Consider the following 27,293-nt stretch of genomic DNA (forward strand, 5'->3'; position numbering starts at 1 on the left):
ACCTCAGCATGGGCTTGAGCAGTCTGGGCTGCCTGGCTGGCAGGCAACGGCAAGGGCAATGGTGGAGTGGCAGGGGAGGGAACAGCAGTGCTGGTATCCGGAGAGCGGCCAGTAGGTCCCTGCTCCGTGATTCCCACGCCTGTTCAGCCCACCCAGTGATCTGGTGGAGGACTGGTCTGTGGGCAACGGAGACATTCTGCAAGCCCCTTTCAACCGAGGAAACCCAGAGCCACGGACCAAGCTGGAGGCAAACTCCTCCATTTCCCCCTAGCCATGACCTTTAAGCTTTCAGGCAGGCTGTCCATCGCACCCATCAGTTGGCTTAACGTACCCATCAGTTGGTTTATCGCACCCATCAGCCTTCTTCTGAAGCTTGCTCCTACGAGGTCCTCATCTGACTCCTCTGCAGCAGAAATAGTATGTGACCTTGCCCGCCCAGAAAGGTAGCACCTGTGGTGTTCCTTCCACCGTGTGGCTGGTGCCCACTAGTGCCCAGTGCGTCCCACTGTGAGGAACCCCCTTCTAACCTAGCCTCTAAGTTCCGCGTGGTGCCTGTCTCTGAGCTGGTGCATGCAACAGTGGTACCCACTCATGCAGTGCATTACCCTCACTCTCCTCCTCCTCTTCTTCCAGGGGTACAGGAGGCTGTTGCTCAACTTGAACTTGTTCCGTGGGGCGAGGAGGATCTTGCTCCTGAGACCCTGCAACGATAAACCTGAAAGGGTTAGGGTGCAGCGTGTGGCCACTATAAGAGGATGTGACGAGACCATAGGGAGCTTGGGAGTGAGGATAGCTTTGGGTCATTTGGGATCAGGAATAATTGTGCGTCTGTAAGGAAGCTGGAGTGGCCACATACTTCTAAGCGAGATGCCCCTTGCTCTGCCCCTGGCCGCAGCGTCTCCCACTCCCCTCCCGATCACGGCCAGCACTGCCTCCTCAAGGGGAGTGATGTCATGCAGACGTGGTTGACTTCCCCCGGTCAGGTCCTGTTGGCATCTGTTGTGCGCTGTTTTTTTCCTAGAAGAGAGTGGTGATTGGCAATGAGTGTGTTGGCAGGTGTATTTGTGTGATGCCTCACATAGTTGAAGAACTGAGAGATATGTCTGAGGTGGGAGTAACGCCTGTGAAGGATGAAATAAAGATGTGATTGCACTAGAGAGGGTACAGAGGAGATTGACGAGGATGTTGCCAGATGGAGAATTTTAGCTATGAGGAAAGATTGCATAGGCTTGGTTTGATTTCTTTGGAACAGAGGAGGTCGAGGGGAGACTTAAATGAGGTGTATAAAATTAAAAGGGGCCTGGATAGAGTGGATAGGAAGGGCCTATTTCCAGGGGGCATAGATTTAAACTAATCGGTCGAAGGATTAGAGGGGAGTTGAGGAGAACTTTTTTCACCCAGAGGGTGGTGGGGGTCTGGAACTCACTGCCTGAAAGGGTGGTAGAGGCAGAAACACTTATCACATTTAAAAAGTACTGGGATATGCACTTGAAGTGTTTTAACCTACAAGGATACGGACCTGCAGGCATGTTCAAATCATAATAACCATCAATTAGCTCAAAACTTGTATGCTAAATCCAGGCTTTCAAAACAGGCGTTTCTTATTAGCACAGCACCCATTTAGCCGCTCTTTTCACCCTTTGCCCAAAATAACCCTCCATATACTTCCAGAGCTGGGCAATACAGGAGGGTGACTGCGTCGAAAACTACAGAGGACAAGGAGTAAGAGAGGATGACAAGGGTAAACGTGTATGCTCAGTATGTGAGTAATTTGAGACCTGACGTGGTGGGAGGTAAGGTGACTTTGGACCGATGGTTCCCAAAGCTCTCTAGACTCACTGTTAGAGATTGATTGCTCTGATTAGTCAACAACTCCATTATCGTTGTATCCTGTGAGTACCAGGATGGTAGAAGGCAAACTAGATGGGGTTGTTCTCTTCTCCTTAGAGCAGAGAAGGCTAAGAGGAGATTTGATAGAGGTGTTCATGAAGTCATGATGGATTTAGATAGAGTGAATAAAGAGAAACTATTTCCAGTGGCTGAGGCCAGTCCAGAGGGCACAGGTGATTGGCAAAAGAACCAGAGGCGACATGAGGGAAAACGTTTTTTTTACACAATGAGTGGTTAGCATTTGGAATCCGCTGCCTGATAAGGCGATGGATAGGGTCAATAGCAGCCTTCAAAAAGGGAATTGGATAAATACTTGAAGGAGAAAAAATTGCAGGGATCTGGGGAAAGAGCGGGGGAGTGGGACTAACTGGATTGCTCTTCGAAAGAGCCGGCACAGACCCGATGGGCCGAATGGCCTCTTGCTGTGCTGTACTATTCTATGATTCTATGAAATGGACTTTGGCCTTTGACCCCACCAAAGGACAGTGACACACACACACGGTTATGAAAAAAATATGAATGTCAAAATACCAGTTAAATTAAAATAATAAAATCTTTAATCAGATAATTACAACCCTTTATTACATAGGCCGTGGCCTGGCACAATCCAGCACAGTGAAATCACAATGCCTTGAATCCATATGATAAACAAAAACTAGAATTCAATTCACCTTTCAAACTATAAATAATCAGTATCATTTAAATACACTTTATTTCTTCATTGGCTAGGTTTTAAAACTAATCTGTCAAAAGAAAGAAAGTGTGTTCCACTGGTGTAATGCTATTCCACCTACAAAGATTCAACCAGAGATTTACTATTCCGAAGGAACTCCGAACTTCAAAGGACACCTGTGCATGAAGAGTTTTTCTAGCTGTCAGCCATGGCTCAATTGGGAGCACCCTTGCCTCGGAGTCCAAAGATCAGGGGGTGCATGAACAGAGAGACCCGGGGGGGGGGGTTATATGTTAACAAATTGTTGAAGGTGGCAGGGCAGGTTGAGAAAGCGGTTAAAAAAGCTTACGGGATCCTGGGCTTCATAAATAAAGGCATAGGGTTGGAGTTTGTCAATGGGGAGCTTTTGGAGGCGGGACTCCCACTTGTCGGGTTTTAGTCCCGCCTCCATCGACTTGTGGCCAACCCACGCTATTTTCCCTTGATTGACCTTGTTAAGCCTGCCCAGCGGGCTTAGGCCAATTAAGGGAAAGCCAGTTACAGTTGACGTCAGCGAGTGACATTTCATTTGTCAAGAGCTTTTGACAGATGAAATGTCATCGTTTGACAGCTCTGTGAAGCTGTCAAACTCTGACAATCTGTCTTCTAAGTTGTGTCTTTACTCAAGACTCAATTAGAAAGCCTTCCTGACCAGAAAGCAGAAGGCTGCAGCTTTTGACAGTTCAGCAGCCATTCTGCTTTCTGTGCCGGTGAGCTGAGGGACTCCCGAGACCTGATGGGAGGCCTGCAGGAAGAAGTAAAGGTAAGTAAAACTTATTAAAACACTTTACACACACCTCGCACACTTATCTCTGCACACATGCACCCACTACTCACCTGCACACCGGACATCTCGGGCCCTTCGACCCCCGCAGACCGACGGCCCGCCTCGCTGACCCTGGCGAGGTTCGGAGCCGTCGGGAAGACCACACTTCAGGGCTCAAAATAGGGATTAGCCGAAAAAACTGCCTGTTAACTACCTGTTAACAGGCAGTTAATTGGCATTAATCCCCTTCCCGCCTCGAGGAGGCGGAACCCGGCACGGGTCGGCTACCCGCCTCCTGGCAAGATGGCATGGGGGAGGGTTGGGCACCCGCCCCCAAATTCTGCCATTTTCCTGGCAGTCTCGCCTCCAAACCCGTCTCCCCAGGGCTGGCAAAATCCAGCCCATACAGTACAAAGGCAAGGAAGTTATGATGAACCTTTATAAAACACTGGTGCGGCCTCAGTTGGGAGTATTGTGTCCAATATCCCACACCCCAGCTTTTACTCCATAACCCTGCAGGTGAGTCCGTTTCAAGTACATCTCCAATTGCCTTTTGAAAGTTCCTATGGAATTGGATTCCACCACCCTTTCAGGTAATGTGTTCCAGCTCTTAACAACCCTCTAGAAAAAAAAATCATTTCCCCTCTAGTTCTTTAGTCAATTATTTTAAATCTACGACCTCTGGTTACCAACCCACTTGACAGGGGAAACAGTTTCTCCCTACTTGCTCTATCAAAATCCCTGATAATTCTGAATAACTCGATTAGGTCTCCCTTTAACCTTCTCTGCTCCAAAGGAGAACAATAAGAACTTATCCAATCTCTTCACATAACGAAAGTGCCGCATTCCTGGTATCATCCCGGTAAACCTCCTCTGTACCCTCTCAAAGGCCTCGACATCCTTCCTAAAGTGTGGTGCCCAGAACTTTACAAATCTCTAGTTAGGCCTCAGCTGGAGTATTATGCAAAGGTTTAGCATGACTTTGGTTTTTGTATTCACTGCACCTGTTTATGAAGCCAAATATTCCATATGCCTTCTTAACCGATACAAAAGCAAAATACTGCGGATGCTGGAAGTCTGAAATAAAAACAGAAAATGCTGGAAACACACAGCAGGTCAGGCAGCATCTGTGGAGAAAGAGTTAACATTTCAGGTCGATGACCCTTCGTCAGAACTCCTTCTTAACCGCCTCATCAACCTGCCTTGCCACATTCAAAGATTTGTGAATATGTACCCCAGGTCCCTCTGCTCTTGCACACTTCCCTCAAAATAGTACCATTTAGATTATGTTGTCCCTCCATTTTTTTCTCCCAAAGTGCATCACCTCACACTTATCTGCATTAAATTGCTTCTGCCATGTGTCTGTCCATGTCACCAGTCAGTCTACATCCACCTGAAGTCTGCTACTATCCTCATCACCGTTTACTATGTTGCCAAGTTTTGTATCAAGCACAAACTTCAAAATTGTAATCCCTCTACCCAAATCCAGGTCATTTATATATAACAAGAAAAGCAGTGGTCCGATCACCGAGGGACCCCACTGCATGCTTCTCACCAGAAAGAAAATCATCCATTCACCATTAGTCTGCCGCCTATCCCTTAGCCAATTATGTACCCAAATTAACACCATCCCTTTAATCCAGTGTGCATATACTTTCAGAATACGTCTTGTTACGTGGTACTTCGCTGTAGGAGTTTCTCAGGGCAGTGTCCTAGGCCCAACCATCGTCAGCTGCTTCATCAATGACCTTCCCTCCAACATAAGGTCAGAAATGGGGATGTTCGCTGATGACTGCACAGTGTTCAGTGCCCATTCACAACTCCTCAGATAATGAAGCAGTCCATGCCCACTTGCGTGGATGAGTGCAGCTCCAACATTTAAGAAGCTTGACACCATCCAGGACAAAGTAGCCTGCTTGACTGGCACCCCATGAACCCCCGCCCCGCCGACCATCCATTCCCTTCTCAGGTGGATGGAAAAGATCCCAAGGCACTATTTCGAAGAAGAGCAAGGGGAATTCTCCCTGGTGTCCTGGCCAATATATAGCACTCAACCAACACCATTAAAAAAGATGATCTAGTCATTATCTCATTGCTGTTTGTGGGAGCTTGCTGTGCGCAAATTAGCTGCCGCGTTTCCTACATTACAACAGTGACTACACTTTAAAAGTACTTCATTGGCTGTAAAGCACTTTTGGACTACCTGAGGAAATGAAAAGCGCTGTATAAATGCAAGTTCACCACCGGCGCACCGTGGCTGCAGTGTGTACCATCTACAAGATGCACTGCAGCAACTCGCCAAGGCTTCTTTGGCAGCATCTCCCAAACCCGCGACCTCTACCACCTAGAAGGACAAGGGCAGCAGGTGCATGGGAACACCACCATCTTGAAGTTCCACATCATCCTGACTTGGGAAGTGTATTGCCGATCCTTCATCGTCGCTGGGTCAAAATCCTGGAACTCCCTACCAAACAGCACTGTGGGAGTACCTTCACCACACGGACTGCAGAAGTTCAAGAATAAGGTTAGAGAATGCGGAGTCAGGGGACAAGCAGCAGAATGGATAACTAGCTGGCTTCAAGACAGAAAGCAGAGAGTAGGTGTAAAGGGTAGCTATTCACAGTGGCAGAAGGTGGATAGTGGTGTTCTGCAAGAATCAGTGCTGGGACCACTGTTATTCACAATTTATATTAACGATTTAGACGTTGGAATCAAAAGCACAATTTCTACATTTGTGGATGACACCAGATTTGGGGGGATAATGAATACTGAGGAGAATTGCAACAAATTACAGGAAGACTTAATAAACTTGCAGAATGGGCATTCAATTGGCAAATGAAGTTCAACACAAATAAATGTGAGATATTACATTTTGGTAGGAAGAATAGGGAGGTCACTTATGACCTGGAAGGTGCGAGTCTGGGTGGGGTAGCGGAGCAAAGGGATCTCGGAGTACAAATACACAAATCAATAAAAGTAGCGACACAGGTTAACAAGGCCATAAAAAAATAGCAAACCAGGCACTAGGGTTTATTTCTCGAGGGATGGAATTGAAAAGTAGTGAAGTTACGCTAAACATACATCGAACATTGGTTTGACCACACGTGGGGTACTGCATACAATTCTGGTCACCCGATTACAAAAAGGAGAGAGGGGGGCACTGGAGAGGGTGCAAAGAAGATTTACAAGGAGGGTATACTTATCAGGAAAGGATGAACAGGCTGGGTCGTTTCCTCTTGCAAAAAGGCTCAGGGGTGACCTAATTGAGGTCTTTTAAAATTATGAAAGGTTTTGATACAGAGAGTGTTACCACTTGTGGGGAAGAGCAAAACTAGAGGCCATCAATATAAGATAGTCAAAAATAAATCAAAATCGGGAATTCAGAAGAAACTTCTTTACCCAGAGAGTGGTGAGAATGTGGAACTCGCTACCACAGGGAGCGGTTGAGTTAAATAGTATAGATGCATTTATGGGAAGGCTGGAGAAGCATATGAGGGAGAAGGGAATAGAGGGTTATGCTGATAGAGTTAGATGAGGAAAGACTGGAGGAGGCTCGAGTGGAGCGTAAACACCGGCATGGACTGGTTGGGCCGAATGGCCTGTTTCTGTGCTGTATATCCTATGTAATCCTATGTAAGAAGGCGGCTCACCACCACCTTCTCAAGGGAAATTAGGGATGGGCAATAAATGCCGGCCTTGCCAGCAATGCCCACATCCCATGAATGATTAAATAAAAAAATAAAAAGCTCTTTCTTGCTTCTGCTTCTGCTTCCTACAAGACCTCCAACCCACAAGAATTCAATTATCCTTCATTTCATATTAGCTGGTACTTTTCTTCAATAAGATAATAAATGGAAAATGAAAAATGACTCAGTGCTGCTCGGAAGGGATACTCTTGAGGTTGGAGTTAAGCTAGGAAAGATGTGATTGCACTAGAGAGGGTACAGAGGAGATTTACGAGGATGTTGCCAGGACTGGGGAATTTTAGCTATGAGGAAAGATCGGATAGGCTGGGGTGGTTTTCTCTGGAACAGAGGAGGCTGAGAGGAGACTTGATTGAGGTGTATAAAATTATGAGGGGCCCAGATAGAGTGGATAGGAAGGACCTATTTCCCTTAGCAGAGAGGTCAATAACCAGGGAACATAGATTTAAAGTAATTGGGAGGAGGATTAGGAGAGTTGAGGAGAACTTTTTCCACCCAGAGGGTGGTGGGGTCTGGAACTCACTGCCTGAAAGGGTGGTAGAGGCAGAAATCCTCATTGCATTTAAAAAGTACTTGGATGTGCACTTGACGTGACGTAACCTACAAGACTACGGACCAAGAGCTGGAAAGTGGGATTAGGGGGGACAGCTCTTCGGCCAGGCACGGACACGATGGGCCGAAGGGCCTCCGACTGTGCTGTAAATTTCTATGATCCTAGGTCAGGGAGAATTTAACCTTCCACCAGACCCTGGGAGAACCTAAATTGGGGTGGTCGACAACGTAGGGAACTGGATGCAAGACACACCCAGACGCCCAAACCCCACTGCGTCCGCAGCTCAAGATGGGGCTGCAGTGCGTTCGTTCCACTCTGCCTCACGGGCAGTGGCGGAGCCGGCCTAGGCCATTGGAATGTTAACCCTGTTACGAGGAGAGAGAAAAATAAATGAATTTGTGAATGGAGGATTGTTGAGAATAAATACAAATCATCCCATTCAGAAATATCCACAGTAATCCCATTCAGAAAAAGAAGTCATTCCCAATGGGCAAAAAGCCAAGGCCTAGACATTGGCGCAAAACGGGCAATATCGGATCGGCCACCCGTCAAACCCAGCGCCTGATATTCAGTTCCATTGCAGTCAAGCGCAGAGTATAACGGGCGGCAGATCACCGCTTTGCCCCAGTGCCCGAGACTAATTTCTATGCCTAACTGTTTAAACAATGCAAATCAAGATTTCAATGCGACAGTGCAATTTCATTATTTTATAAATTATAGCATTAGCTAATGGGCTAATGCAATCTCTCTTCGCTTCCCTTCCCCCCCCGTTGCTGGCAAATCCCAAGAGTCAACGCCTCAACTGACTGAGGGGGATATAAAATTATAAAAGTGCACAGCATCAAGCAGGATCCGAATGAGAAAAGTTGCTTTAACATTTAGGGTTATAAGGCAATTGAAAAAAAAACTTCCCTTCACATAGAGCACCTTTCGCAAATCTCAGGACGACCCAAAGTGCTTACAACCAATGAAGTGCATTGGAAGTGGAGTCACGGTTGTAATGTTGGGAAATGCGGCAGCCAATTTGCGCACAGCTAGCTCCCACAAACAGCAATGGCCGGATAATCGGTTTCGGGCGGTGCTGGTTGAGGGATAAATGTTGGCCTAGACTCCTGGAGAGCTCCCTTGCTCTCCTACAAATTAGTACCACAAAATCTTTTACGTCCCACCCGACAGGGCAGCCGGAGCTTCAGGTTAAAATCTCGTCCCAAACGCCAGGTTAAGTCTCAGACTCCGGGCCATATAGGCCAGGCTATTCCCAGGGCTCTTGATCCGTGCTCAGTTGGTTGATCTCAGCTGGTTTGGCAGGCTGGGTGCTTCAACTATCATCAGTGTTGCCAGGGTGGGGGGGGGGAAAGGAGCGCAGGGAGATAAAGTGCACAGTTCCCACTTCTTGTATCGTACAAAGTAGTTCCCGCTTGAAACCAGGAAGTATTGCTGTCACATGTTTATGGCACAACGCAACTGTTTTTTGACAGTTTAAATTAGATTCTTTTAAAATGGCCACATGCCTTAGTGTTATCCTTGAGCAAGCTCCAAATCAGCCACAATTCATTTGGGGTCACTCGGTGAACAAGCATTAGCCCTTTGTAAATGCATGGGTCATAAGGAACATTTCCATACGTGCGGAAGCCCGTGTGAGACACCGCTTCAATTTTGGCCCTCCGAGCGCATATTCCCACAAAAGCGTCATCAATGGGAAAGAGCTCCTCGAACTTGGAGGCGTTGTACAGTTTCTGGATTGATGTTCCAGACAACAGGTAGCCACCCCCACCGGCATACGGAGGGTAATACTCGTTCCCATACAGAAAGAGAGGGATGTAGTATTTACTGTTCTCAGCCCTCATCGGGTACGTGTCTCTGAAAACATCTCCGACGTAAAGATCTTGGGAAGCACTGAAGTCCTTCAAGTATTCCACAACGTTTTCCACGTTGACAAAGACGTCATCGTCGCCCTTTAGGACAAACTTCACGGCCTGGCAGTCCTCGGAGAACCACTTCCAGAAAAGGGTCTCCTTCAGCGTGACGTTGAAGAAGGACTCGCGGAAGTCCCACTGGACCACGTCGCCGTGCTCCGCGCTCTCGCGGTCCACCAAGGCCTGCACGGTCTGCGAGCGGATCCGGTTGTCCGTCAGCCCCAGCAGGAAGACACGGCGAACCCACACCCCGTCGACCAGCCCCTCCTTCCCCCACGTGCTGCGGACCGAGGCGCGCCGGTCGGCGTTCTCTGCCAGAGACTTGATCACCAGCAGCAAGAAGGTGTCTTTCGCCAGGCAGCTGTGGGCCTTGTGCAACAGTGGGAAATCCCTGCAATGTCGGTACATCATGAATTCCTTATAGATTGGCTTGAGTTTGGCAGTTAGGACATTAAAACTCATGTTTGGAAGGCAGGCAACTGGAGCCTGCTCCACTCTGGACTGAGGAGTGACCATCTCCTCAGTCGCGTTGCTAAAATTAATTTGGGTCGGCAGAACTTTGGAATTCCCAATAAGCTTGTTGAGATACGATAAAACGATCACTTTCTTCTTCGTGACGTTAACTGGGTTATAGATGCCGAAACAAACTATTAGCACAATCGAAAATATCACGAGGCCTTTCACTCCACGGTTTAAAATGACGACGTTGATATCTGCACATTGAGAGGGGGAGAAAAAGTTACACCGTGAAAATTTATTTGCAAGGAAAGATTACATTTAATTGCAGAAAGTATGAAACGCAATGGGTTGTTATTTCTGAATTATGAGGGCATAATATTCTTCTTCAAAAAGTGAGGCTGGGGTCAAGTGAAAACTTCAAAACCAAGTTCAATTGATTTTTATTCAGTAAGGGTATTAAGTGATATGGAACCAAGGCAGGTAGATAATCAGCCATGATCTAATAGAATGGCAGAACAGTCTTGAGGGGCTGAATGGCCTATTCCAGTTCCTAAATTGTAGAAATTTCAGCTCATCCTGGTGCTACCTCCGCATTGGAGCAATCTACTCAAACCCCCATTTATAACGAGCAAAGCCGGGGTTAGAAAAGGCCATTCCACCCATTAAGCCACGTATGATTAATTATTCATGAGCCCGCCCCAACTCAAAAGAAAACTACATTTCCTTTCTTGACCTCTACTGTGTGGAGGATGGCGCGGGGGGTGTGGGGAGGAAGAGGAAAATCTATATTACCTTCAAGTCTAATTCAGTTTAACTCATTTCTATAATATTTTTATTGTTTATAATTTTCGAATTCTCTCAAATGTCATGATTGACTGTGCTGCATAGCCACCTATAGATAATATACTCCATGTTCGAATAATGTGGTGAAGAAAAACTTCCACCTTCCCTTTCTGCTTCTAGTACTAATCCCAAGTCTATGCCTCCATTACCAATTCACCGACCAGAAGCAAGCCTTCACTATTTCCCTCTCAAACCTTTACAGACTTCGAGATCAAGTAGTGGAGGCAAAAATACAAACGCTTAAGAAACAATTGAATGGTGAAAAAGGAATACTTCAGAACCTCTCTGGACTGATAAATTAAAATGGGCTGAATGACCTTCCTCATCCGTAATTATCTTGTGAAAAATGTGAATGCTCTCTCCTTAACCTTCGCTAGTGCATATAGTTCAATTTTCCCACAAGTCTCCCATCCCTGGTATTATCCTAGTAAATCTATGCTGCATCTTTACATAAGAACATAAGAAATAGGAGCACGTGTAGGCCATTTGGCCCTTCGAGCCTGCTCCGCCATTCAATAAGATCATGGCTGATTTTCTACCTCATCCCCATATCCCTTGATTCCCTTAATATTCAAAAATCTATCGACCTGTCTTGAATATACTCAATGACTGAGCCTCCACAGCCCTCTGGGGTAGAGAATTCCAAAGATTTACCACCCTCTGAGTGAAGAAATTTCTCCTCATCTCAGTCCTAAATGGCCGACCCCTTATTCTGAGACTGTGACTCCTGGTTCTAGACTCCCCAGCCAGGGGAAACATCCTCCCTGCATCTACCTTGTCAATCCCTGTAAGAATTTTGTATGTTTCAATGAGATCACCTCTCATTCTTCTAAACTCTAGAGAATATAAGCCTAGTCTACTCAATCTCTCCTCATAGGGCAATTCACCCATCCCAGGAATCAGTCTGGTGAACCTTCGCTGCACTCCCTCTATGGCAAGTATATCCTTCCTTAGGTAAGGAGACCAAAACTGTACACAATACTCCAGGTGTGATCTCACCAGGGACCTATATAATTGCAGTAAGATGTCTTTACTCTTATACTCAAATCATCTTGTAATAAAGGCTAACATTCCATCTGCTTTCCTAATTGCTGTACCTGCATGTTAACTTTCAGTGATTCATGTACAAGGACACCCAGATCCCTCTGAACACCAACATTTCCCAATCTCTCACCATTTAAAAAATACTCTGCTTCTCTATTTTCCCTACCAAAGTGGATAACTTCACATTGGCTTTTAGTCCCATTAATTTCTCCAGTACCACTTTTTTACTAATTCTAATTTCTTTCAGTTCCTCATTCTCGCTAGACCCTTGGTTCTCCACTATTTCCGGGAAGTTTGTTGCATCTTCTTCTATGAAGAAAGATACAAAGTATTTGTTTAATTTCTCTGCCATTTCCTTATTCCCCATTATAATTTCTCCTGTCTCAGCCTGTAAGGGACCCACATTTCTCGCTACTCTTTCCTTTTTACAGTCCGTTTTATGTCTCTCGCTAGGTTTACTCTCATATTCTATTTTCCCTTTCTTTATCAATTTCTTGGTCCTCCTTTGCTGACTTCTAAAATCCTCCCAATCCTCAGGCTTACTACTCTTTCTGGCAGCATTATAAGCCTCTTCCTTTCATCTAATACTATCTTTAACTTCTCTTGTTAGCCACAGTTGGACCACTTTTCCGGTGGAGTTTTTATGCCTTAAAGGAATGTATATTTGTTGTAAATTATGTATTCATTCTTTAAATGCTAGCCATTGCTCGTCCACTATCATACCTTTTAATGTAGTTTCCCAATCTACCTTAGCCAACTCACCCCTCATACCTACATAGTTTGCTTTGTTTAGTTTTAAGACACTAGTTTTGGATTTAACTAAGTCACTTTCAAACTCAATACAAAATTCTTCCATATTATGGTCACTCTTCCCTAAAGGCCCCTTTGCTACAAGGTTATTAATTAACCCTTTCTCATTGCACAATGTTAGATCTAAAATAACCTGTTCCCTAGTTGGTTCAACAACATACTGATCTAGAAAACTATCTTGCATACATTCCATGAATTCATCCGCCATACTTTTACATAGAAAATAGGAGTAGGCCGTTCAGCCCCCTCGAGCCTGCTCCACCATTCAATGAGATCATGGCTGATCATCCAAACTCAGTACCCTGTCCCTGCCTTCTCCCCATATCCCTTGATCCCTTTAGCCTTAAGAAATATATCTAACTCCTTCTTGAATATATTTAATGAATTGGCCTCAACTGTCTTCTGTGGTAGAGAATTCCACAGGTTCACCACTCTCTGGGTGAAGAAATTCCTCCTCATCTCTGTCCAAATTTATTGCAAATTTGGTTTGCCCAGTCTATGTGGATTAAAGTCCCCCATGATTACTGTATTACCCTTGTTGCATGCGCCTCTAATTTCCTGATTTATACGCTGCCCTACATTACAACTACTGTTTGGGGGCCTATAAATAACTCCCAGCAATGTTTTCTGCCCCTTGCTGTTTCTTAGCTCCACCCAAACTGATTCTAGTACTTGATTTTCAGAGAAGATTCTTTTCACTACTGTCTTTATCCCATCCTTTATTATCAGGGCTACCCCTCCTTTTCCATTTTGCCTATCCCTTCTAAAGGTTATGTATCCTGGAATATTTAGTATCCAACCTTGGCCACTTTGCAACCACGTCTCCGTCATGGCTTAGATCAAACCTGTTCATTTCTATCTGCACTATTAATTCATCTATTTTGTTGTGAATGCTTCGCGCACAGATATAGTGCCTTTAGCTTTGACTTTTCGCTTTTTCCCTGATGTCACCTTAGTCACTGATGCCTTATTTCCTTTGTTACTCTCTCTGTCCCTTCCAGACCCACTCAGCTTATTTTTACCCAAACTCTACTCTGCTCTAGAGCCTTGACATTTCTCTCGCTGCTTTTAAATTTTCTCTTTCCTGAATCCTCCCTTCATTAGTTTAAAGCCCTGTCTACTGCCCTAATTATCCAGTTCGCCAGGACACTGCTCCTAGCCCAGTTTAAAGTGGAACCCGTCCCAACGGAACAGCTCCATCTTTCCCCAGTACTGGTGCCAGTGCCCCATGAACTGAAACCCCTTCCTCCCACACCATAGATTTTTTTGATTTTTTTTATTCATTCAGGGCCAGAATTTATTACCCACTCCTAATTGCTCTCGAGAAGGTGGTAGTGAGCCGCCTTCTTGAACCACTGCAGTCCATGTGGTGAAGGTGCTCCCACAGTGCTGTTAGGGAGGGAGTTCCAGGATTTTGACACAGCGATGATGAAGGAACAATGATACATTGCCAAGTCAGGGTGGTGCGTGACTTGGAAGGGAACTTGGAGGTGGTGGTGTCTCCATGCGCCTGCTGCCCTTGTCCTTCTAGGTGGTAGAGATCGGGGGTTTGGGAGATGCTGTCGAAGAAGCCTTGGCGAGCTGCTGCAGTGCACCTTGTGGATGGTACACACTGCCACCACGGTACACTAGTGGTGGAGGGAGTGAATGTTTAAGGTGGTGGATGAGGTGTCAATCAAGCAGGCTGCTTTGTCCTGGATGGTGTTGAGCATCTTGAGTGTTGTTGGAGCTGCACTCATCCAGGCAAGTGGAGAGTATTCTATCACACTCCTGACTTGTGCCTTATAGATGGTGGAAAGACTTTGGGGAGTCAGGAGGCGAGACACTCGCCGCAGAATACTTAGCCTCTGACCTGCTCTTGTAGCCACAGTATTTATGTGGCTGGTTCAGTTAAGTTTCTGATCAATGGTGACCCCAGGATGTTGATGGTGGGGGATTCAATGATGGTAATGGCAGTGAATGTCAAGGGGCGGTAGTTAGACTCTCTCTTGTTGGAAAAGGTAATTTATGTTCTTAAGTTCTTATGGACAATGCCCTGAGGGACTCCTGCAGCCATGTCCTGGGGCCGAGATGATTGACCTCCAACAACCACAACCATCTTCCTTTGTGCTAGGTATGACTCCAGCCACTGGGGAGTTTTCCCCAATTCCCCGATTCCCATTGACTTCAGTTTTATTAGGGCTCCTTGGTGCCACACTCGGTCAAATGCTGCCTTGATGTCAAGCGCAGTCACTTTCACCTCCCGTCTGAAATTCAGCTTTTTTGTCCTTGCTTTGGGCCAAGGATGTAATGAGGTCTGGAACGGAGTGGGCCTGGTGGTACCCAAACTGGGCATCAGTGAGCAGGTTATTAGTGAGTAAGTGCCACTTGATAGCACTGTCAACAGCACCTTCCATCACTTTGCTGATGATTGAGAGTAGACTGATGGGGTGGTAATTTGCCGGATTGGATTTGTCCTGCTTTTTGTGGACAGGACATACCTGGGCAATTTTTTTTAATTTTTTCAGTTAGATGCCAATGTTGTAGCTGTACTAGAACAGCTTGGCTAGAGGCGCAGCTAGTTCTGGAGCACAAGTCTTCAGCACGACAGCCTTTGCTGTATCCAGTGCGCTCAGCCATTTTTTGATATCACGTGGGAGTAAATCGAATTGGTTGAAGACTGGCTTCTGTAATGGTGCGGAGCTCTGGACGAGGCCGAGATGGATTATGCACTCGCCACTTCTGGCTAAAGATGGTTGCAAACACTTCAGCTTTGTCTTTTGCACTCAGGCACTGGGCTATTGTGGTGATTATTCTTTATGTTTAGTAAGAAGTATTGTGATTGGTTGTTTGTTTCCTGCCTTGGGATATATGCTGTAATCTCATTGGTAGCTGATGTCATGTGATTTGTGGTGGCCATCTTAAATTCAGTTCTTTCCAGCCTTTAGTTGGGACTGGGTGTTGAAAGATGTGCTACAGGATTTTTAAGTTAATAAAGCCTAGATTAGAAAGGCAAATCTATTCTTTATTTCAATTTATTAACTTAAAAATCCTGTAGCACATCTTTCAAGTTAATAAATTGAAATAAAGAATAGATTTGCCTTTCTAATCTAGGCTTTATTAACTTAAAAATCCTGTAGCACATCTTTCAACACCCAGTCCCAACTAAAGGCTGGAAAGAACTGAATTTAAGATGGCCACCACAAATCACATGACATCAACTACCAATGAGATTACAGCATATATCCCAAGGCAGGAAACAAACAACCAATCACAATACTTCTTACTAAACATAAAGAATAATCACCACAGCTATAATTTCTAATACCCTCCCACCTGCAGCACAGGCTGAATGGCTGCCTTCTGTGCTATGATACTGTAAACAGCACGGTAAAATATTCTTTTTCTTTTAAATTCCGAGCACCCACCCTTTCCACACCCCCAATTCTCCTCCTCCTCTTCTGAAGGCGCAGATTTAAGCTGCACTATTCTTCAGTGGGTGCTGGGCATCTTCCAGTAGTTCACCCAACTGTGCCTATTCTCATATGGGGAGCCAAGGTATTGAATCTGATGCGCCTATTCAATTGAATTAAATATCTGGGCCTAGAAATTGGGTTGGGGCGCCAAAGTGGCGCAAAAGTCGCCTGAGCGCAGGATTTAGCGCAGCGGTCGGAGTAATTCCGATCGCCAGAAATTCAGTTTCAGTGCCGCTCGAGGGACACGGGGCGAGGCTCAAGGCGCTCCACGTCCCTCTTAGGGCGCTGAAACTGATTATCGCAGCGCAACGTGCCGCAGTGCCACACGCTGCGGCACGGCACGCTGCGTACTGCAGGCCTTCCTCCCACTGTTAAGGGGGAGGTGCCTGCAACAGCGCAATCCCCGATCGCGAGTGCCGGCAAATGAGCCCGGCACCAAGGAGAAGTGCCTGGCTCGCGGGAAACAGCCGGCAATGCTGTTAGGAAGGGGGTTAGGAGGCCGGGGACGGAGGTGCTGGCAGGCGGCCGCCGAAAAAGCGGCCGCCCCGCACCTCCACCTTAACTTGCGCCGCTGCCGGCACAGTAAGGCCCCGTGAACCGGGCGCAGGTAGCGAGCGGCGCAACTGCGGCGTTCGCTACCAAATATTGCGAACGGGGCACTGTGCACACCGATGACATCATCGGTGGCGGCGCAGCGCAAAAGCCTAACGCCACCATTAGCGCCCCTACTGAATATCGCGGGAGACGCAGCCAGTGGCGCTACAGCCACTGACTGCCTCTTTAGGCACTAACAGGTGGCGCTACTCACCCAATTTCTCCCCCCTGGAGTGCTGTTTGTGGGATCTTGCTGTGCATAATTTGGCTGTTGTATTTCACTACATTATAATAGTGACTACACTTCAAAAGTACTTTGTCAATGAAGCGCTTTGGTACGTCCTAACTTAACATAAGAAATAGGAGCAGGAGTAGGCCATTCGGCCCATCAAGTCTGCTCCACCATTCAATAAGTTTATGGCTGAACCTCTACCTCAAATCCACCTTCCTGCACTTTCCCAATAACCCTCGATTCCCTTAGTATCCCAAGGTCATGAAAGGCAATATGATAATAACAATGACAATAACAATTTGCATTAATATAGAGCTTTTAATATATATAAATGTCCCAAGGCACTTCACTTGGGAAATGCAATCAGGGAAAAATAGATGCGGTACCAAAGAAGGAGGTATTAGGAGGGGTGGCTAAAAGCTTGGTCAAAGAGGTGGGTTTTAACAAAGGTCTTAAAAGGGTGAGAGGTGGAGAGCTTTAGGAAGGGAATTCTAGAGCTTAGGGTCTAGATGGATGAAGATACAGCCACCAATGGCAGGCGAAGGAAGTTGAGGATGCACCAGAGGCCAGCATCAGGGGAATGGTGAATTCTAGATGGCTGTAGGGCTGGAGGAGATGACAGGAATTCCTGGAGTGTATACGAGATGGTTTCCTGGAACAATATGTCGAGGAACCAACTAGAGATCAGGCCATCTTAGACTGGGTATTATGTAATGAGAAAGGATTAATTAGCAATCTTGTTGTGCGAGGCCCCTTGGGGCGGAGCGATCATAATATGATCGAATTCTTCATTAAGATGGAGAGTGAAGGAGTTGACTCGGAGACTAGGGTCCTGAATTTAAATAAAGGAAATTACGATGGTATGAGGTGCGAGTTGGGTAGGATTGATTGGGGAATGTTACTCAAAGGGTTGACGGTGGATAGGCAATAGCAAACATTCAAAGATCGCATGGATGAACTACAGAATTTGTCCATCCCAGTTTGGCATAAAAATAAAACAAAAAAGGTGACTCAACCGTGGCTAACAAGGGAAATTAGGGATAGCATAAGATCCAAGGAGAAGACATATAAATTGGCCAGAAAAAGCAGTAAACCCGAGGATTGGGAGCAGTTTAGGATTCAACAAAGGAGGACAAAGGGATTAATTAAGAGGGGGGAAATAGAGTATGAGAGTAAGCTTGCAGGGAACATAAAAACTGACTGTAAAAGCTTTTATAGATATGTGAAGAGAAAAAGATTGGTGAAGTCAAGCGTAGGTCCCTTACAGTCAGAATCAGGGGAATTTATAATGGGGAACAAAGAAATGGCAGACCAACTAAATACATACTTTGGTTCTGTCTTCACAAAGGAGGACACAAATAACCTCCCAGAGATGTCGGGGAACATAGGGTCTAATGAGAGGGAGGAACTGAAAGAAATCAGTATTTGTAGGGAAATGGTGTTAGGGAAATTGACGGGATTGAAGGTCGATAAATCCCCAAGGCCTGGTAATCTACATCCTAGGGTACTTAAGGAAGTGGCCCTAGAAATAGTAGATGCATTGCTGGTCATCTTCCAAAATTCGATAGACTCTGGAACAGTTCCCATGGATTGGATGGTAGCTAATGTTACCCCACTATTCAAAAAAGGTGGTAGAGAGAAAACAGGGAATTATAGACCGGTAAGCCTGACATTGGTAGTGGGGAAAATGCTAGAGTCCATTATAAAAGATGTAATAGCAGAGCACTTGGAAAACAGTGACAGGATGAAAGTCAACATGGATTTATAGAATAGATAAGGGCGAACCAGTGGTGTATTTGGACTTTCAGACGGCTTTCAATAAGGTCCCGCATAAGAGATTAGCGTGTAAAGTTAAGGCACATGGGATTGGGGGCAAGGTACTGGCTTGGATAAAGAACTGGTTGGCAGACAGGAGGCAAAGAGTTGGAATAAACGGCTCTTTTTCCGAGTGGCAGGCAGTGACTAGATGGGGTACCGCAGGGATCGGTCCTTGGACCCCAGCTTTTCATATATGATTTGGACAGGTTGGGTGATTATACTGCATCTGCCATGCTTCTGCCCAATGTGGATAAATGCGAGATTATCCACTTTGGTGGCAAAAACAGGAAGGCAGATTATTATCTGAACGGCAATAGATTGGGAGAAGGGGAAGTGCAATGAGACCTGGGTGTCCTTGTGCACCAGTCGCTGAAGGTAAGCATGCAGGTGCAGCAGGCGGTTAAGAAGGCAAATGGTATGTTGGCCTTCGTAGCGAGAGGGTTCGAGTACAAGAACAAGGATGTCTTGCTGCAGTTGTACAGGGCCTTGGTGAGACCACACCTTGAGTATTGTGTGCAGTTTTGGTCGCCTTATCTCTGAGGAAGGATGTTCTTGCCATGGAGGGAGTGCAGCGAAGATTCACCAGACTGATACCTGGGATGGCAGGAATGACGTATGAGGAGAGATTGGGTCGATTAGGCTTATATTCGCTAGAGTTTAGAAGAATGAGAGGGGATCTCATTGAAACTTATAAAATTCTAACAGGACTAGACAGACTATATGCAGGAAGGCTGTTCCCAATGGCGGGGGAGTCCAGAACCAGGGGTCACAGTCTAAGGATAAGGGGTAAGCCATTTAGGACTGAGATGAGGAGGAATTTCTTCACCCAGAGAGTGGTGAACCTGTGGAATTCTCTACCACAGAAGGCAGTGGAGGCCAATTCATTAAATATATTCAAGAAGGAGTTGGATATATTTCTTAAGGCTAAAGGGATCAAGGGATATGGGGAGAAAGCAGGGACAGGGTACTGAATTTGGATGATCAGCCATGATCTCATTGAATGGCGGAGCAGGCTCGAGGGGCCGAATGGCCTACTCCTGCTCCTATCTTCTATGCTTCTATGTAGATAGGGAGGGGCAAGTCCATAACTCACAAGGACGAGAATTTTAAGTTGGAGATGCCGGGAGTCAATGTAGGTGAGTGAGGGGCAAGCGAGACTTGGTGCACAATAGGATACTGGCAGCAGAACCTTGGATGAGCTGAAGTTTCTAAAGTGTGAAGAGCAGGAGACCGGCCAGGATAGCTTTAGAATATTTAAGAGCGGAGGTGACTACGGCTTGGGTGAAAGTTTCAGCAGCAGGTGGGCTGAGGCAAAGGCGGAGGTGGGTGATGATATGGAGATTCCACCCCCTGAAGGACATTAGTGAACCAGTTGGGTTTTTAACTACATTCTCACTGCTTTCGGGCTCATCTTTTCTGGCGTTGGCCACAGGTTACTGTTTTTTTTTTCCCCTTAACAAATCCAATTTCACACATTGCCAAGTTGAGACCTCTACATTGCTAGTCCAGTGCCATAACAACAACTTGCACTTCACAGGAGTGATTATCAAACAAAATGTGACACCGAGCCACAGAAGGAGATATTAGGGCAGGTGACCAAAAGTTTGGTCAAAGGGGCAGGTTTTATGGAGCCCCTTAAAAAAGGAGAGAGAGGCGGAGAGGTTTAGGGAGGGAATTCCAGAGCTTAGGGCCTTGGCAAGGTCGGCAATAGTGGAGTGATGAAAATCGGGGATTAAATAGAAAGGACAGCAGAGGCCAAAATTGGAGGTGCGCAGGGATCTCGAAGGGTTGTGGGGTTTGAGTAGTTTATAGAGATAGGGAGGCGCGAGGCCATGGAGGGATTTGAAAACAAGGGTGTGAATTTTAAATTACCAAGTACACATTGAACCCATTCATTCGTTATATATTTTTTAAAGTTTATTATGGGTAGGCCCAGTCAAGATACACTTCCAGGTAATGGGGAAACATGTCTTGAATTTTACAAATAAAAGATTAGCTCTCCTTATAAAAGGACCTCAGGCGTCCCAAAGCGCTTTGCAGCCAATGAAGTACCTTTGAAGTGTAGTCGCTGTTATAAAAGTGGGAAACGCAGCTGCCAATTTTTGCACAGCAAGCTCCCACAAATAGCAATGCGATAATAACCAAATAATGTTTTTATGATGGCTGAAGGATAAAGTTGGTCAAGACTATCCTGCTCTTAGAAACATAGAAGCAGGAGTAGGCCATTCGGCCCTTCGAGCCTGCTCCGCCATTCAACGAGATCATGGCTGATCATCCAAACCCTAGCACCCGGTCCCTACACCGACAGCCATCCCACCCAAGCCCTATCCCCGTAACCCCACGTATTTAATCCCCCCTAACACTAAGGGTCAATTTTTTTATCATGGCCAATCAACCTAACCCGCACATCTTTGGACTGTGGGAGGAAACCGGAGCACCCGGAGAAAACCCACGCAAACACGGGGAGAATGTGCAAACTCCACACAGACAGTCACCCGAGGCCGGATTTGAACCCGGGTCCCTGGCGCTGTGAGGCAACAGTGCTAACCACTATGCCACCGTGCTTCTTTGAAATAGTCCCATAAAATCTTTTTGTGTCGATCCAAGAGGGCAGATGGGGGGCCTTGGTTTTATGTCTCATCTGAAAGACCGCACCTCGGATAGTGCAGGGCTCCCTCAGTACTGCAGTGGCGTGCCAGGCTAGAATTTGTGCTCCAAACTCTGGAGTGGGAATTTAACCCAGAACCTTCTGAATACAGGAGGCGAGAGTGCTACCCACCGAGCTACATCTGACACCTGATAGAATCATACAGCACAGGAGGCCATTCGACTCATCGTGCCTGTGCTTTGAAAGAGCTGTCCAAGTAGTCTCACTCCCCTGCTCTTTTCCCATAGCCCTCCAAATTTTTCCTCATGAACTATTTACCCAATTCCCTTCTGAAAGTTACCACTGAACCTGCTTCCACCACCCTTTCAGACAGGGCACTCCAGACCATAACTTGTTGTGACAAAAAAAAATGTTTCTGCATGTCACCTCTAGAACGTGCAGCAAAAGGTGCAATTAAAATGGAAATCAGGAAAGCAAAGAGAGGACATGAAAAAGTATCAAGGAAAACCCAAAGATGTTTTATTAATACATAAAGACCAAGACGATAAATAAAAGACAATAGCAAAATACTGCGGATGCTGGAAATCTGAAATAACAACAGCAAATGCTGGAAACACTCAGGGTCATCGACCCGAAACGTTAACTCTGTTTCTCTCTCCACGGATGCTGCCTGGCCTGCTGAGTGTTTTCAGCATTTTCTGTTGTTATTTCAGAGTAGGGCATATTACAGACCAAAAAGGAAGCACGTGTGTGGAGACGGAAGGTGGGGGGGCATGGTTCTTAATGAATACTTTGCGTCTGTTTCGGATTGTCATAAAAACCCACCTGGTTCACTAATGTCCTTTAGGGAAGGAAATCTGCCGTCCTTACCCGGTCTGGCCTATATGTGACTCCAGACCCACAGCAATGTGGTTGACTCTTAACAGCCCTCTGAAATGGCCTAGCAAGTCACTCAGTTGTAAAAAAACCGCTCCAAAAAATAATAAAACTGGACGGGCCACCCGGCATCGACCTGAAACGTTAACTCTGTTTCTCTCTCCACGGATGCTGCCTGACCTGCTGAGTATGTCCAGCATTTTCTGTTTTTATTTCAGATTTCCAGCATCCGCAGTATTTTGCTTTTGTATTTTTACCACTGGAAACAGTCTTATTTACTCTATCAAAACCCTTCAAGATTTTGAACACCTCCATCAAATCCTCCCCATAGCGTTTGCTGCCCCCAAGGAAAACAACCTTAAAAGTCTAAAAATTAGAGCCAGGTCTTTAAGGAGTGAAGTTAGGAAACACTTCTACATGCGAAGGATGGTAGAAGCTGGTAATTCTCTTCCGCAAACAGCAATTGATGCTAGGTCAATTTTAAATGTGAGCTTTTTGTTAAGCAAAGGTATTAAGGGATATGGGGCGGGTATACGGAGTTAGGTCCCAGATCAGCCATGATATTGAATGGCGGAACAGGCTCGAGGGGCTAAATGGCCTCCTCCTGTTCCTAACTCAAGTTTTTCCAGTATCTCCATGTGACTGAAATCTTTCATCCCTAGTACCATTCTAGTAAAAAATGATGGCACAATTTGTAAATGTACTAATTGGTTAATATTAAGCTATGCTACAGCACAGAAACAGGCCATTCGGACCAGTTATGCCAGTTTTTATACTCCGCACAAGCTTCCTCCCACTCTATTTACCTCTTCCCACCCTGCTCCCACCCCCCTCTATCCCTTTCTCCCTCATGTCTGCATCAATCCTCCTCTTAAACACGTCAATGCTGCCTGCTTCAACCAGTCCACATTCTCACCACTCTCCTAAAAGTGAAATTCCTCCTAAATTCTTTATTTGATCTGTTAGTGACTACCGTTAATGTTTGCTACATTACAACAGTGACTACACTTCAAAAGTACTTCATTGGCTGTAAAGCGTTTTTGGGACATCCTGAGGTCGTGAAAGGCGCTATATAAATGCAAGTTCTTACTATGTTATAGTTCTACCCCACTTGTTCTGGATTCACGCACAAGTGGAAATAGTTCCTCCACATCCACCCTATCAATCCCCATCTTCATTTTAAAAGACCGCTTATCAGATCTCCGCTTAGACCGATCTTCGAGAGTCCACATAAGTAACCCGGCAAATGCCTCGAGATAAAAGGGCTTACCAAATTTGTTCCAAGAAGCCATGTTGCCAAACTTTCAAAGGCCTAGGAGGAAAGAAAAGAGTTGATATTTGGAATACCAGGTTTTTTTTTAAACCAGAAAGGTGTCGACTCAAAGAATCCCCCATCACCATGGCTAAAAGTCCCCAAAACAAAACTACTGAGAACTCTACATGGGCCGTGTTCGCTGTTTGCTGTATAGGGAGTGACCACTCTTTAGATACAATGGCTCGGATCTTGCGGTGGTAGTGACGGCAAAATTGTCAGCGGTGGCCGTCATTACCCCTCTGAAACTGACAGTAATTTCAGGATTTAGTGCCCGCGCAGATAAACGCGGGAATCCTGAACTTGCGGTAAGTCATTCCCTGCTCCGCCACAGGCGGCAGTGTGCACCACCCCCTCCAATAGGCGGCAACCAGTGAAATCACTTGAACGGACAAAAAAAACTTCGATTCGATTCTATTCATGGGGCACTGGCACCAGTACCGGGGAAAAGAGGGAGCTGTTCCGTTAAACTTAACCTTGCCGTTCCACTTAAACTGGGCCGAGACCAGTGTCCTGACGAATCGACTAACTAGGGCTGTAGATAGGGCATATCCACAGCATAACCAAGACCACCTATTGCCACCTCCGTAACATCGCCCGTCTCCACCCCTGCCTCAGCTCATCCGCTGCTGAAACCCTTATCCATGCCTTTGTTACCTCGAGACTTGACTATTCCCACGCACTCCTGGCTGGCCTCCCACATTCCACCCAACGTAAACTTGAGGTCATCCAAAACTCTGCTGTCCGTGTCCTAACTCGCACCAAGTCCCATTCGCCCATCATCTCTGTGCTCACTGACCTACACTGGCTCCCGGTTAAGCAACGCCTCGATTTCAAAATTCTCATCCTCGTTTTTAAATCCCTCCATGGCCTCGCCCCTCCCTATCTCTAATCTCCTCCAGCCCCACAAGGCCCCCCATTGCACAATACCCAATTTAGGATAGCCTGTTTCCTAATTGACTCCTCAATGTACTGGTCTACAAAACCATCTCGTACACACGCCAGGAATTCATCCTCCACAGTATTATTGCTAATTTGGTTTGGCCAGTCTATATGTAGATTAAAGTCACCCATGATTACTGTAGTACCCTTGTTACATGCATCTCTAGTTTCCTGTTTGATGCCATCCCCTACATTACCACTACTGTTTGGAGGCCTATAGACAACTCCCACCAATGTTTTCTGCCCCTTGGTGCTTCTTAGCTCCACCCAGACTGATTCTACATCTTGATTTTCTGAGCCGATATCCTCTCACTATTGCTCTGATTTCATCCTTTACTAACAAGGCCACCCCACCTCCTTTTCCTTTTTGCCTGTCCTTCCTAAATATCGAATATCCTTGGATATTCAGCTCCCAGCCTTGGTCACCCTGCAGCCATGTCTCCGTAATCGCAATTAGATCGTATCCGTTTACATCTATTTGCGCTGTTAATTCGTCTACCTTATTACGAATGCTTCGTGCATTCAGATACAGTGCCTTTAGATTTGTCTTAACATTTTATAGACATTTTTTTTGTACAATGACCCTATTTGTCTCACCATTTTTCTCTGATCCGGAACCTGTTTGTTAGTGCATTCTTTTGTTTGTACGCTCTGTCCCTTCCTGACGCAATCTGGTTATCCTTACCCCAATCCCTTTCCTGCACTGCTTCCTTGTCTTTTCTCTTTAGCATTCTAGATTTCTCTCCACCGGGACCCTCCCCCCTATCTAGTTTAAAGCCCTATCTACCTCCCTAGTTATTCGATTCGCTAGAACTCTGGTCCCAGCATGGTTCAGGTGTAGTCCATCCCAATGGAATAGCTCTCTCTTTCCTCAGTACTGGTGCCAGTGCCCCACGAATCGCAACCCACTTCTCCCACACCAATCTTTGAGCCACGCATTCATCTCCCTGATCCTATTGACCCTATGCCAATTTGCTCGTGGCTCCGGTAATAATCCAGAGATTATGACCTTTGTGGTTCTGCTTTTTAATTTAATCCCTAGCTGCTCAAACTTTCTCAGCAGAACCTCTTTCTTTGTCCTATCTATGTCGTTGTTGTGGTGTATGTACCTTTAAGAGGAACTATGTTTTTTTTGAAGCCCCTGTGTACTGTAGTACCGGTAGTGACCACTCGGGTATATAAGCCTGTATAGCGTCTTGTATAGTTAGTTCACCTCCAGACTTTGTTCAGTAAACACTTGTTAAATCAACTCCTGCTTTCCGTGTCTCCATTAACACACGGATACAACAGTGGCGACGAGTTAGAAACGAACTTACCTGCAATTCGGCAGCACCTCAAGGAGATCAATTCCTCAGACGAAGGTCGAAGAAAAAAAAAAGTGGTTTCACCAGCTAAACAAATCAAAATCAAATCAAATCAACTTTTGTCATTGTTAGTGCACAAGTGCAGTACAACGAAATGTAGGCTTGCGGCTCCCGAGAGTGTACATTTGGATTAAGACATTTAAACATTCAACATACATTTGGCTCGTAGTATATTAACATAAATATGACCATAATAAAGTGCATTGGCAGATGTGCAGGCTTTAGAGTTTATTTGTGGAGTTCAGTAGGATGACAGCCCTGGGAAAGAAGCTGTTCCTAAATCGGGTCGTACGGATGCGAATGCATCTGTAGCGTCTCCCAGATGGTAGGAGGGCGAACAGACTGTGGCTGGGGTGGGTAGGGTCTTTGATGATGGACCGTGACCTCCGCAGACAGCGTTTCTGGTATATGTGCTCTATGGTCGGTAGCCGGGTGCCGGTAATGCGTTGGGCAGTTTTGACTACCCGCTGCAGGGTTTTCCGGTCATAGTAGCTACAGCTGCCATACCATACTGTGATACAGTTTGTCAGGATGCTCTCTATAGTGCAGCGGTAAAAGTTAGAGAGGATCAGGGGTGACAGATTACATCCCTTCAGCCTCCTTAAGAAATATAGGCGCTGGTGGCAGGTAGTGCACTGATCCTTCCTGGGCGGCGGGCTGGGGCTCGATCGGGTAGCTCTGCAGCGCGGCCGGGCAGCGAGTTGGAAGGCAGAAGCAAACAGAGACGGAGGGTGGAGCACTCAGGAGACGGCCGGCGCTGCAAAGCAGGTCGACGTTCGGACCAAACAGAGGGAGGGGAAAGTCCCAGAGAGTCCGACGGGAACGATTCTCCAAGTAACGGAGAAACTGTTTAAAATATATGTGTAAATAAATACCGCGGAGAATAGCGTTGGCAGCAGCGGCAGCGGCGGGAAAGCGCGGGAGGCGCCATCTTGACTCGGCAGGGAAGAAGGAAAAGCGCGGGAGGCGCCATTTTTGATTTTCAGGATGCCTAAGACTGGCAATATTACTGCTTTCGATAGTGATATAGAGGATTGGACCACATATGTGGAAAGAGTGGAGGTATATTGCAAGGCGAATGAAGTAGCGGATGATAAAAAGGCATCGGTACTTCTAAATCTGATGGGCGCAAGGACATACGGGCTGTTACGAAACTTGATAACTCCAGCCAAACCGATGGACAAGAATTTTAAGGAGATTGTTGATACCCTACAGGAGCACTTAAACCCAACACCGCTGCTGATAGCGGAACGATTCAAATGCTTCAGGAGGAATCAGCACAAGAATGAAAGTAACGCTGATTACCTCACCGAATTACGAAAGCTGTCAAAGCACTGCCAATTCGGGGCAGGACTGGCAGATTCTCTACGAGACAAATTCGTCTGCGGTCTCCTA

General features: G+C 46.1%; 1 protein-coding gene across 2 annotated transcripts; it reads right to left on the reverse strand.

Annotated features, from left to right (window-relative positions):
- Positions 1-2,429: 2,429 nt before the first annotated feature.
- Positions 2,430-27,293, reverse strand: LOC147123731 (N-acetyllactosaminide beta-1,3-N-acetylglucosaminyltransferase 4-like). 2 transcript variants are annotated; one of them, XM_085975556.1, is made up of 3 exons: positions 25,851-27,293; positions 23,551-23,592; positions 2,430-10,254 (listed from the first exon to the last, which is right to left on the reverse strand). In XM_085975556.1, exons 2-3 carry the CDS (start codon positions 23,570-23,572, stop codon positions 9,110-9,112), a joined length of 1,167 nt encoding a protein of 388 aa, XP_085831682.1. In that variant the 5' UTR covers positions 23,573-23,592; positions 25,851-27,293; the 3' UTR covers positions 2,430-9,109. The 2 variants fall into 2 exon arrangements, with proteins under 2 accessions (XP_085831682.1, XP_085831679.1); XM_085975553.1 differs by lacking the exon at positions 25,851-27,293 and having other exon boundaries at positions 23,551-24,472.

Source organism: Somniosus microcephalus, chromosome 2 (assembly GCF_052327205.1).
Source record: "Somniosus microcephalus isolate GS21.2 chromosome 2, FLI_Smic_1.0, whole genome shotgun sequence".
NCBI classification, from domain to species: domain Eukaryota; kingdom Metazoa; phylum Chordata; class Chondrichthyes; order Squaliformes; family Somniosidae; genus Somniosus; species Somniosus microcephalus.

Bases quoted from the DNA above. Each gene is read 5' to 3' on its own strand.
- LOC147123731 (XM_085975556.1), bottom strand. From the start codon at position 23,572: ATGGCTTCTTGGAACAAATTTG. The intron at 10,255-23,550 runs GTAAGCCCTTTT...CTCAATGTGCAG, and splicing joins GGCTTCTTGGAACAAATTTG to ATATCAACGTCGTCATTTTA.